Source organism: Mauremys mutica, chromosome 3, assembly GCF_020497125.1.
Source record: "Mauremys mutica isolate MM-2020 ecotype Southern chromosome 3, ASM2049712v1, whole genome shotgun sequence".
Lineage (NCBI taxonomy): Eukaryota > Metazoa > Chordata > Testudines > Geoemydidae > Mauremys > Mauremys mutica.
The window spans coordinates 116,922,052-116,935,861 of NC_059074.1; the positions used below are offsets into that span (position 1 = coordinate 116,922,052).

General features: G+C 38.7%; 1 protein-coding gene across 4 annotated transcripts in view; it reads left to right on the plus strand.

The window, feature by feature from the left end:
• SCAF8 (SR-related CTD associated factor 8) overlaps positions 1-13,810 on the plus strand; it is a 152,314-nt gene that overhangs the window by 65,130 nt on the left and 73,374 nt on the right. For 3 of the 4 annotated variants that reach the window (XM_045009407.1, XM_045009405.1, XM_045009404.1), the window contains exons 8-12: positions 2,993-3,072; positions 4,775-4,892; positions 8,133-8,264; positions 8,401-8,513; positions 11,536-11,729. In XM_045009407.1, coding sequence (XP_044865342.1) covers positions 2,993-3,072; positions 4,775-4,892; positions 8,133-8,264; positions 8,401-8,513; positions 11,536-11,729 — 637 coding nt within the window. The remainder of the gene's footprint in view (positions 1-2,992; positions 3,073-4,774; positions 4,893-8,132; positions 8,265-8,400; positions 8,514-11,535; positions 11,730-13,810) is intronic. The other variant, XM_045009406.1, reaches the window with a different exon arrangement.

A 13,810-nucleotide genomic window follows, 5' to 3' on the forward strand; every position in this document is an offset into this window, starting at 1 on the left:
TACCATATATGAGGATCATTCCGACTCAGACTCTGAACTTTTGATTCAAGGATCTCCCAATTTATTCTAGGAGGAGTTGTTCTCTGTTGCAGATGCAACAAAGGCAGGGCACCAGACCGTTGCTTTCCTTGGGAGGACCAGTGCTGGATTTCCCACCCCGCCTCCACTCCCACCTCCACACATTGTAGTCTTCCCCATTGGGCTTGTTGGGATCCATGGGCAATGTATCAGCAACAATTTTGAGGGACCTCAACTCAGTCCCACAGGGAACACAAAAGACTTAATTCTCTGGTACCTTCCATCTGTCCTCTCCATTCTGTGAGCCTTTTGAGGAGAAAGATGCAAGATCTGACAAGGAGGTTACCCCCTTACAGACAGCTTACAAACTCCTGATAAGGCAGTAATGCCACCACTGCCATCATTAGCTGATGACTTCAGGCAATTTCAGGACCTGATGAAGGGTGTTGCTGATACATTGCCCATGGATCCCAACAAGGGCAACACTTAGGTCTTTAGGGTTATACACACCTGCGAATAGTGAAAATTTAGCGAATCTCAGTCGGCACAAAGATCCCACCCTATTCAATTTTCCACCTTCCGTAAAACACCAGACATCAAGATTTTCAAAGAAAAACCCTACAACTACCATGGATGTGTCATCTCAACTTTCAGTGTCTTCAAATGCCAGTTTTGATGTTTTGGTTGAGAGTTCAGACCACCCAATGACCAGATTCTCTCAGCTGCCTGACACAACCTCCCTTCTTCAATTTTGGTGCCTCCTTTCTCTATTTCATGAAGCATGGGCGGCTATGACATTAGACAGATGGGTATTGGAGGCAACTTTTTTGGATTATGCTATCCAGTTTATCTCCATCCAACCCCCTTTCCCTGTCTCTACTCAGAAATGCCTCTCATGATCTATTGCTTACACAGAAGATCTCATCCCTTTTAAGTCTAGGAACCATAGATACCCGAGATCTGCCACTCAGACGAGTACCAGTATCTATGGCATCTCATTCCCTCTGTTGGCAGGTATTCTTGACTACATGTCGGATTTAGAGGAATATGACTGTCTATAAGCGGCAATCCTTTCTTGACCAGCAAGAGGAATTGAATATTTCTCAACTTCTCCTGAGGATTTGATCATCTCACTTGTTTCACCAACTGATGATTTCATATTGTTCCAGAAGTTGCTAGGACATATGGTGGCAACTCCGCAAATGAAAATGAAAACTGTCCAAGAAAAGACTCACTCGCAGTTCCAACACCCAGGAATCCAAGAATACAGTGACATTCTGTATTTTGTCAATGATGGGCTACTGGAGTTTACCAAACATCATCCTTGCCCAGGGTAAACTAGATTCCATAACTTAGATGTCAAGAAGGCCTTGACATTTTATTTGGTAGAAATGAGGGCTTGATCCCTTTACATTAAGGCTATTTTACACTGCACTTATACCTAAGCAAACTTAGTGCAAATGAGAACACTAGATGGGGAGGGCTTTGAGTTACTATAGAGAGTATCTGCCTAGGAGGGCTTGCTCACATGTTCAGGGTCTAACTGATTGCCATATTTGGGATTGGGAGGGAATTTTCCCCCAAGTTAAGATTGGCAGAGACCTGGGGGTTTTTTTTTCCTTCCTCTGCAGGATGGGGCCCGGGTCACTTGCAGGTTTAAACTAGTGTAAATGTTGAATTCTCTGTAACTTGAAGTCTTTAAACCATGATTTGAGGACTTCAGTAACTCAGCCAGAGTTTTCAGGAGTGGGCGAGGTACTGTGGTCTGCAATGTGCAGGAGGTCAGACTTAGATGATCACGATGTCCCTTCTGACCTTAAAGTCTATGAGAATCAGGACCTCAGGTATTTAGGAATTGAGCAAGACTTCTTGTAGCCTTTGGAGACCTATGTAAAGGGAATGCCATTTACATTTAGTGCCTGTCTTAAGTGGATTAGGCTGTGCACCAAGACAGATATGTTGTACCTTTACCATGGCTAAGGTGTCATCAGTGGCCTTATATAATGTTTTATATAATGTTTTCTTCGTATATAATGAAGAATATGTTATATTCTGTAATGTTTTCTTCATTGAAATCTACAGAGTTGCTTCCTGGAGTTCTGTACACACATTTGCACATCACTACTCTTTTTACTTCTAAATCTGATGCTCACTTTGGGAAAGTAATTCAGTAGAATCCTTGCTTAATACAAGCCTCATAGCCAGCCTTTTTTAGAGGTTTGTATTGTTTGCTAGACTCCCATAATTTAGAATAAGCAGAGGCCACCCTGTGGAAGGAAAAAAGCTATTTACTCATGTTAACTAGTTACTTAAGATTACATCCTCTGTGTACCGCCTTACCTTCTCCCCTCTCTAAATTCCACTTTCATAAGACTGGTGTTTAGCAGAAGGAGTTGAGGTGGTTGGTGATACAACTTTTGCTGAATGTTCAGTGCTGAGAGAGGGCACTTGTGAGGCAGTGCAGAGACAACACTCTTGAAGAACTACTACAGTTTCCAAGGCAAATAACTTGTGTTTCTTAATCTATATATTTTGTTCGTATCTTTGATTCTTCCCCCCCCCCTTTTAAAATTAAATCATTATTGAAATAAAATAATATTCTAATTCTTTGGACATCCACAAGCAGTATCTAACAGGTAATTCTTCTTCAATGCCGTGTTTGATGTTGGCATTGGCCATAGTAATTGGCTGACTGCTAAAGGAATAAGCACGCACACACACAGGTTATATATAATTTTTTACCTCAGGAGAGTAGTCATCTATTTAGTGTTGGGCAACACATGTTCTTCTTGGATTAACAGGTAGAACTCAAGAATGATGCAGCTAAGGGTTTTCTGTTTAAAAGAATGGTCTGCTTTCCTACATTAAGTCATTGCAGACTTCCTGTTTTTAGATTACTAAGTATTTTGTATGGCTTGGTAGGGAACATGTTATAAAATATGCTCTTTCTAATGCTTGATTCGTTTTCTCCTAGAAGCTGATGGACAGGTTTGATTTTGGGGAAGAGCCTGACCTCAGTGAAGAGCCTAAAAAGGAAACTCCCACTTCCCAACTGTAAGATCAGGTTACATTCCTTTTAAATTGGATTAATTTAACCATTTTTCCTATTAAACATTACAATAGTTCTACATTCACTGTGAAAAGTAGACCAGCTGTCTGGTCCTTCAGTATATATAAACTACTATACTGGAGCAGTGGTAACAGAGAACAATTTACATGAATTTGAATGATAGACATGTATATGTTTTAAATGTTTAATACAACATCTCTACCATTGCATGAGAACCCTTCAGCTGGATGCCTACCATTTTAAAACAAAGAGAGTGAGAGTTTGGTCTGAAGATAGCGCTCTACTTAGATACAAAATTCTACAAATTTTATTTGTCAAAATAATGCAATATAATCACACCAGTTTCAGTCGTTTTGGTAAGTTATTTAAACTACAATACTGAAAAAAGTCACTAACTATTCAGCATCTTCTAAACACATGAAAGTTAAATTGCAAATACTTGGTAACTAATACTCTGCATTTTAGTTATAATCCTGGATTTTCATTTAAATTACATTATAGAACACCAACAGGGAAAAAAAAAAGGTAGAATGTCATTTTAAATTACTCAGACTTTCACACATGAAAATCATACAGTTTTGCTAATCATTATCTGGACATAGCTGGGTACTTTGGGAAGTGCTTGGTTCTGATTGTCCTGACATTTTATTGACTGCTTGGTAAATGTTTTATTTGCCCTCAAAAGTCTTTTTTTTTAATGGATAAGTAAAAATCTAACCCCATTGTGCCACTTTGGCACAGGGAAAAAGTGAGAAAGTGCATAGATCTTCCTAGCTGATTCCCTTACTGTCATTCATTAGGCTTTACTTCACTCTGACAATGAAGGGGCCTTAAAACTTTTACAGGTTTTTATGCTCCTGGGGGAATTGACTGAGAATGGGAACAGTTAACTTACAATAGAATAATTAACAATGTTACTATGCAGACAGGTTGCTACATTTCTGCCTCAGAGAATGAGATCAATTAACCATCAAAAGGACCATTAACAAAATGTGGTGGTTTTTAAAAAAAAGCTATTTTTTTTAACTTAACAACAATTTTCAGTAACATGATACTACTATTAAGTATATTTTCAATTCTCAAGAAGTTTCTACTAGGCAGAGAGGCTGCTTCACTTCTGCCTCAGGGACAGAGCCTTCCTCCAGCATAACAAAAAGACCTACTCTCCTACACGCCTCTGGAGTAGCAGTATTAAGAAAGAGGGACAGAGTCCCTCTTGCTTGTTGGCCAGTCCCACCCCCTATGGTGATCAAAGTTTCTCCTGCAGGCACGCACACCGAGCCCCCCCTCCGCACGCATTGCGTCTCTGAAGCTGCTCCAGGCATGCTGAACAGACGCGTGGCCCGGGCTGCCGAAAGAGACATCTCCACACACACACACACACACACACACACACTCTTCTTTTGTGTTTTTCTGCGTTTGGGGGGAGGAGGTGGGAAATAGAAATATGCAGTCCATATGAATTCTGCACCCCCACATGGGCGGAGAATTCTGTCAGGAGTAACAGTCTTATATTTTGCTCTGAGGGATAACAATTGTAACTTGAGTGTGTGTTACTAAGTTGTTCATTTGTTTGAAAATGTATGTAGCTAGCTACTTTTTAAAACACAAAATTTTGTTTATTAGGTTACTTAGTCTAAAGAGAGAAACTTCAATGTTAAGGGTTTTTCAATTATTTTATTTTAGGCCTCTAGTATCAGAGTCTGTGAACAACTCACTTTTTCATCAGCTAGCTGAACAACTGCAACAACAAAATTTAGAACATCTCCGACAGCAGCTCCTGGAGCAACAGCAGCCTCAAAAGGTAACTACTCCATCTTGTGGTTATCATAGTAATTGATTCTAGTGTTCTTCCACATTGGTAAAAATACGTACTGTGCTTCAGGACAGGAAACTGTCTCTTCTTCCTAATACTCTTACTCATAATAATGAAACTCACTGGCTAATTACCTGGGCTAGGCTTGCAAAGTGAAGACTTGGAACAAGTGAAGGCAAAAAGCATAAACCAAAGAAATTAAATACAAAACAAATGTGAGCTATACATTTTGTATTTATTAAATTAGGAGAGACTAGCCATCAGCTGACCTGGAGATACACTTCACTTTTGGTTATCCTGTCCACTTCTTAACTAAGAATTTTTTTTTTTAAATGATTTCGCTTTTTTCATGGAGGGCTGGAAAGGTGGCATACTGCCCTGGCTTGAAAGAAAAAAAAGGATAGTTAAGTTCACTTCATTTACTATCTGTATCACATTTAGTCATGCACAAATCAAGAACATTCCCAGTTCAGAGAAGGACCTAAACTTTGAGTGGATGGGCTGCTCTCTGATTGGGAAGAGAATAGAGTAGGTTGCATGCTGTTGCAGCAGGTGGAAGGGGCCTCTTTCAACTCCTTCCCAAGATCATTCTGGGTCCTAGCAACTGAATGATTTTGATCTCAGCCTGTGTGCGCAACTGAGCAGGCACCATCTGTTGCCCCACTGAGAACTCATGCTCTAGATAGCTCACTCTCATTTTCTAGCTGATGCTGTACATTGACTCTCTCTGTACAGTGGAGTAAAGCTCTGATTCCCTTCTCCCCAAAGCAATGAAAGCTTGCACTATTTAGCAGATACTACTACAGAGGCATATCCCTATAAAGGAGTAATGAAGTTTTTGGTAGCTGTTGATGTACATTATCTAGAAGTAATGATTAAAATTCCAGAATAAATGTATTGAATAGATTAGGTACCTTCCAGTGAAAGGTGTTGCTCTTGAATGAGTGAAATTGGGGGAGTTTTAAGAATTAATTATTTTTTTGGGACTGTGAATTTAGCATTTCTAATTCATTCAAGAGTAGGGTGACATATCTCACCACAGGGGTTTACCACCTGACTCCCCCATTTCCCATGTAATCCTGTGTGTGCTTCCAGCAGGTGCCTCTCATCTGATCAGCATGGGAGAGGGAGTTGCATCTAGTCCTGATTGTAGCTGAGAGGCTCAGGCTTCAGCTGGAACACATAGGAGTTACTCCCAGCATACAGCACGCTATAAAGAGAACCTTTGGTTTTGTGTCCAGGCCCTGGTCACAGAGACTAAGTGAGAAAGAAAGCAAGAATAAAATGCAAAGATTGGCGGGGGGAGTAGGAGGGCAAAAAAACATACAGAAGGAGCAAGACAAAAAGTAGAAATTGGAAGCAGGGAGCACAGGACAGTTGTGTTTTTCTTGATATTGTTTTCCTTAAAACCAAAATGTTGGGTTCAGGAAAAATAATGCTGGTGTTGAGAGGCAAATACATGAAGCAGGAAGGTAATGGGACAATGACATGCTTCAGAAAAACAGGAAGGTAATCTAGAAGAATCTGGGTACTGTTCAACATTCTGCCACTTGATGTCACGAAATAGTGTAAGGTACAGAGTTTTTAAGCAGAGTGGAAGTATAATGAGAAACTGTTTATATGTTTAAACATCTGTATGTTTAAAAGAATGCTTGAACACCAGAATTCAGTATCCTTTACTTCTGTTTTATCTCTTTGGATATTTAAGACCCACACATCTTTCTAAAGGATACATTTGGTTAGCAGTCTAGAAATTGTCTTCTGATAATTGATGTGACATCTTAAAATAGTCATTGCAAGAAACCTAAATTAAAACCTGGAAAATGTGGATTCTAAGTTTGTTTTATTTGGAGCTCTCCTTTTGTCAATTTTTAGTTTAGTTTTCATTCATTTTATGAATAGCCAGTACCGTTAGTACTGGCAGACTCCATCATGGTACCCTGGCAGTTTTTTGGATGCAGTGCATTACTATTATTAATTATAATGATGGTAATAATAATAGCTTCTTCCAGTCTCTCAAGAAGAGAAGTAATATTCTATTGCACGTGTCTGCGAAAAAATTATTATAAAGACAGTTTCTTAGAAAATTTTCTTTCTCTGAATTGAATCTAAAACTATAAAAGTCCTATTTTTTCTTCACGTAGAAAGCCATCTGCCTTCTTCAATAAAATTCCCATAATCTCACTTCTGATGTAGTTAAATTGGAGAGCTGTTTCCTTTGTTTTTCTAAAATGTGTTAATTCGGTTAAAGGATGTTGTGGGAGAGAATTTTTTTCCCAAATAAAATAGACATTTCAAATAGGAAGGTGGTTATCCAAACCCTCCAGCTTGTACATCCTATATACACATTGTTTATTGTAAACATTCACTTTAACAAGCCTAAGTTCTAAAGCTAAAATGCAGTAAGTGTTGTTAATTTTTTGTTAATAATTAACAATTTTATAGTTTACGTTCTAAAATTAGTGTGATTTGTGACATTTTTCAGATGTAGTTGCACTGATAGATTTCTTTCTTGTAACTAACATCCTGGCATAAAATACTGCACAGTTTCATGATTTGTTTTGTCTTGTTTTATCTTAAATCATACTGGTCCAAAAGGTTGGAATTAAGTGAAGATTTTTAAATTAAATTTAAATTTGTATTGCATTTACACCACAACAAAATTAATCATGAAAATGTGTGGTTCTCGATGGAAATGATTACAATAAGTTATAAATGACTTATGTACCAACAATATTTATATATTTAAAAATGATATGACTATTTTGATGTACGCTTCTTAGTATTGTACAAAATTACTATAGTCCTTCAAGCTATATATTTGTTTTCTTGTTGGAGTTTTACTTCTAATTAACCAGAATTGTGAAAAAATAGTCATCCTCGATTAACGTTATCTGACTCATTGACTTGATAATGGTATTTTGGGTGGGAACTGAAAACGCATTGGCTCTGTTAAAACTCTCTCTTTATTTGTGTACTGGAGTACAGTGTGGAATGGAGGGAAATCAAGTTCAACTCAAAGTTCTCTTAACAGGTTATTACTGCATATTAACTTGATCTGCACTTATAGAAACGAAGTGGTAAAAAAAATCCCAGACACTTGCAAATAAACTCTTTTCAAAAATATTCTAACAGTTATGTCTGTATGTCCTGTGTTGTATCGCACAGTGATATAACATACAATTTGGCTTCTGACTTTATAAAATGTAATATTCATGTCCTGTGCAGGCAAGCCCTGAGGAAAATCAAGAGGGAAATTTTGGATCAGAGCACTCTGCATCACCATCACAAGGGAGTAGCCAACAGCAGTTTTTAGAAGTGGAAACAAACCTAGATGATTCAATGGATATTCAACAGCAGGTGAAATTTACCATTTCTGATTAAATTACTGAGATTTGAAGGGAAAAATTAAACTTCAGAAATTATTGTATCTCTTTGTATGCCAAGGTTTGTTTTGTATATTTTTGCTTATATTTCTCATTGCTTCTATACTTAGGACATGGATATAGATGAAGGGCAAGATGTAGTTGAGGAAGAGATCTTTGAACAAGAAGAAAAGAAGTCAGCTGTTCGTTCAAGATCAAGAACACACTCAAGATCTCGTTCAAGGTTTCATAATAAACTTATTACTCAAGTATAAGCAACTTTATTTTATTCTAAAATACAGATACAGTGTTATATTATTTGTCTATCTATGTCATCATTCTGAATTTTTTTGGCTTCCAGCATGGTTATATGTTGCATTGGAATCGAACAAATAGTTTTCATTTAAGCATAGGATTAAGTTGTATAGTAACTTAAGACTCTTTTTGATATGGCCATTTATTTTGTTTAGATTTGGATTGCTTAAATTTTCAAGTACCTTCCAGATAATTCAAATAAGTAGCTAAAAAGACTGTTGACTTTGGGATGGACCTTTCCTCAGTAATGCTTATTTTTCTGCTGTAAACTTTGCAGTTCTTTTTTCTTTAGGTCAGACTAATGCCCTTTTTCTCCTCCACTCTAATGGTAGTACATTTATTTTCTCTATACAATAGTAAAATAAAATGTGACTAATGTTTCTAAACATTTAAACAAACACTAAGAATAGTCCATATTACCATATAGAATTGTGATTTTTAGTAGGGCTGTCAAGCAATAAAAAAAATTAATTCTGATTAATCGCGCTGTTAAACAATAATAGAATACCATTTATATAAATATTTTTGGATGTTTTCCACATTTTCCAATATATTGATTTCAGTTACAACACAGAATACAAAGTGTACAGTGCTCACTTTATATTTATTTTTTATTATAAATATTTGCACTGTAAAAATGAGAGTATTTTTCAATTTACTTAATACAAGTACTGTAGTGTAATCTTTTTATCATGAAAGTTGAACTTACTTTTGTACATAACTCTACATTTGTAACTGCATTCAAAAATAAAACAATGTAAAATTTTAGAGCTTACAAGTCCATTCAGTCCTACTTCTTGTTCGGCCAATCACTCAGACAAACAAGTTTGTTTACATTTGCAGGAAATAATGCTGCCCGCTTCTTGTTTACAGTGTCATCTGAAAGTGAGAACAGGTGTTCGCATGGTACTGTTGTAGCTGCCATTGCAAGATATTTGCGAGCCAGATACGCTAAATATTCATATGTCCCTTCATGCTTCAGCCACCATTCCAGAGGACATGCGTCCATGCCGATGATGGGTTCTGCTCGATATGATCCAAAGCAGTGCAGATGAACGCATGTTCATTTTCATCATATGAGTCGCAAGTCACCAGCAGAAGGTTGATTTTCTTTTTTGGTCGTTCAGGATCTGTAGTTTCCACATCGGAGTGTTGCTCTGTTAAGATGTCTGAAAGCATGCTTCACACCCTGTGTCTCTCAGATTTTGGAAGGCACTTCAGATTCTTAAATCTTGGGTTGAGTGATGTAGCTATCTCTAGAAATATGATATTGGAACCTTCTTTGTGTTTTGTCAGATCTGCAGTGAAAGTCTTCTTAAATCAAACAATATATGCTGTGTCATCATCCGAGACTACCATAACACAAAATATATGGCAGAATGCAGGCAAAACCATGGAGCAGGAGACGTACAATTCTCCCCCAAGGAGTTCAGTCACAAATTTAGTTAACACATTTTTTTTTAACAAGCATCATAAGCATGTCCTCTTGAATGGTGGCCAAAGCATGAAGGGGCATACAAATGTTTAGCATACCTGGCATGTAAATACCTTGCAATGCTGGCTACAAAAGTGCCATGTGAACATCTGTTCTCACTTTCAGGTGACATTGCACAAGAGAAGCGGGCAAAATTATCTCCCGTAAATGTAAACAAACTTGTTTCTCTTAGCAATTGGCTGCACAAGAAGTAGGACTGAGTGGAGTTGTAGGCTCTAAAGTTTTACATTATTTGTTTTTAAGTGCAGTTATGTAACAAAAAAAAATCTACATTTGTATGTTGCACTTTCATGATAAAGAGATTGCACTACGGTACTTGTATGAGGTGAATTGAAAAATACTGTATCTTTTATCATTTTTAAAGTGCAAATATTTGTAATCAAAAGTACCGTATATACTCGTTCATAACCGAATTATTTTAGTAAAAAAGGGAAGCATCAGAGAAGGGGGTCAGCTTATAGAGAGGGAGAGGTGGGACACAGCCCCTCCCCACCAACAGAGGGCAAGGAGAGGCAGCACATCCAGCAGAGCTAGAAGGGAAGAGGTGGGTCCGGAGTCTCTCCTCTTCTGGCCACACTGCTCTCCCCCCAGCCTCCGAAGCAGCTGCCACTCCAGGGCTGGCAGGCTGCAGCCGTGCCAATCGGCCCGCTGGAGCAGCTCCAGCCGGGCCAGAGACATCCTCCCCTGGCCCGCCCCAAGGTGGGAAGGGATGGTATGGTGAGAGTGTGGGGGTCCCGGGCTAGGGGTGGGGCGGGGAGGGGTTACGTGGGGAGGGGTCATGTGGGGAGGTCCCAGGTTAGGAGTGGGGTCATATGTGTGGGGGGGGTGTCACAGGGGTTACTCCCTTGATCCCCAGCTACTTCTCCCCTTCCCCCTCCCCAAAAATTTCCCACCAGTTGCTGTACTGGCCCATCAGGGTAAGCCGCTGGCAGGCCGGGGCATTTTGTTTACCTCTGTGCCTGTGGACATTCAAGTTAAACAAACTGTCTCGGCCCACCAGCAGCTTATCCTGATGGGCTGGGAGCCAAAGTTTGCCGACCCCTGAATTATAGGGTCAGCTTATGAATGGGTCATAAAAATTTGCCATTTTTACTTCTCCATCTTGGAGGGTTGTCTTATAAACGAACCAGTTTATGATCGAGTATATACGGTAATATAAAGTGAGTGCTGTACATTTTGTATTCTGTTTTGCAATTGAAATCAATATATTTGAAAATGTAGAAAAACATCCAAAATCTTTAATAAATTTCAATTGGTATTCTATTGTTTAACAGTGCGATTAAAACTGCGATTAATCACGAGTAATTTTTTAAATCGCAATTAATTTTTTTTGAGTTAATTACATGAATTAACTGCAATTAATCGACAGCCCTAATTTTTAGTAAAACAAAAATAAAAACGGAGTACATCTCTCCCCTGACACCTGTTCAAGATATTAAAAATAAATGTTTTGTAGGTCACCAAGAAAACGGAGGTCTAGGTCACGGTCTGGTTCCCGAAAACGTAAACACAGAAAACGTTCACGCTCAAGATCAAGAGAAAGGAAGCGAAAGTCATCTCGGTCATACTCCAGTGAAAGAAGAGCTAGGGAAAGGGAAAAAGAACGCCAAAAAAAGGGATTGCCTCCTATCCGGTCTAAAACACTAAGTGGTAGGTAACACTTATTTTATGTTTTAATATCTTAATATTCAAGAGAGAGGGGGAAAAGTAGCCGTTTACATTTCTCTCATAAGGAAACAACATTTATATTAAGTACCATTATGACTAATTTTAGTCAAGTAACTGAAATCTCAAAAGTTAGATTGTTAATAAATAATTTTATAATTAATCCATAAATATAAATCAATCATTTCATCGTGAAGAAAGAAGTAAGTGGGATTTTGTTCCTTCAAAGATTTTACTCTTGTAAAAATTATGAGTAGTGTTACCTGCTCCATAGACAAAACTATAATGTATTTTCTGTTTAATGTTGAATTTTGCATTTCTTCTAAAATATACAGTCAGATTGACTTGAAAATTGATATATCAGTTCAGGGGACAGGGTAGAATTAATGATGCAGATTTGAGGTCATTTGATCAATGGGTTCCTGACAACTGTTCCCCCTTCCATCCTATTCTCAAATTATCTATTTCTAAAATATCAGCATTCTTATCATACTTTTTTGTTGTATATAGGGACTAAATTGGGGTGTGTTGGGCTGGATCCACAAGATCCAGCCTGACATTGGGGTGTCCCTGTTAAATTTGTGTGTACAGCACCAAAAGCAGTATCCAAATCCCAGTTAGTTCAGAGTTGTTCATCTTTAGTTCTGGTTCTTTGGAGTGCTATTCGAGGCAGCTGTAATCCCTTCAGGGAACACTAGCGTCCTGAAGATGGAGGAAGAAATGGAGGAGGGGAGAAAGAACCTCCCTCACAAAATATCCTTTAGCCAGGAAGAATGTGTACTGGGCTGGGTGTCAGAAGCCATGAATTCAAGTGTCTTTGTCCACTGATAGTCTGGATCACTTTACAACCATTGTTGTTAGGTTTGAGCATATTCTGCTGCTGCATAATTTACAACAGCTTTCTAGTAATTGGAGGTGTATACCCCAGAGTCTCAGCTTTCTTTTTCATAAATGGTCTCTAGATCCTAAGGTTTGCAGAGATGATCTTGAAAACATTGGTTTAGTGTAAGCCAATGCAGCATCACCCATCTCAGCCATCAGACAGTTTGAAACATACCCCTAAGAGGTGTAAACTGCTTTTATCCATTTCAGTTAGAGCCCTCTGGAATTACGTTTTCCCAGGATGTTTTGGAATTCAGCATGCAGACGCCTTACAGTTTGTTTTTGTCTTCCTGACCTATGTGTACGTGTCTCTTGTTTTTTGGCTTTCTCCACAAAGAGGCATTAATTAGATTTATAGTGTACATTTCCTGCACTGTTGAGCTAGGCAGCAGGGAACTAGAGCTGGCGTTCAGCTTTCAGTGAGCAAAGCTTTAGCAGGAGCCAGAAGTGTAGGCTGGTGAGCTGAGTAGCCTGGAGTTCAGTGCAGCAATTGGGGACTGGGGAGGTGAGTTGCCAACAAAAGAACTGGAACTGGGCAGGTTATTGGAAAGACGTGGGAGGCCTGGAACTTTCTCAGGTGGGGAAAAAGTGCAAGGAACCTGAGCTATCATGGGGATTCGGGAATGGTGGGAGGAGTGGAGCTCTGCCAGTGGTAGGAGATATCTTCTTTGCTTACTGGGGAGATAAGATGGACAGGAACCAAAGGACACCTGGAGCTATGGAAAAATTGGCTGAGAAGGCACAGGCCAAGTCTCTTCTTTTGGTAAACATCAGGAGGAAAGATGCGCTTGTGATTAAGAACTGAGGGATTGTCTACATCTGTAACTTCCATTGACCTGGCTATGTTGCTCAGGAGTGTGAAAAATTCACATAATTAAGTCAGTCTAAGCCCCAGTCTAGATAGCACTAGGCTGATGGAAGAAATCAACCTAGCTAGTGCCTCTGAGAGGTAGATTTACTACAGCGATGGAAAAACCCCTTTTGTCACTGTAGTAAGTATATACACTACAGCAGCACAGCTGCAACTGTGCCAATGTAGTGTTTCTAATGTAGACTTACCCTCAGGAGACAAAGGGTTTTTTGGGTATAGGAGGGGGTAGAGAGAATGCACCCATTTTAGGACTTCAGTGTTCTAAGATATTAAACTATACTTCCTATACAAAGAATAGAAAATACTGTTAAAT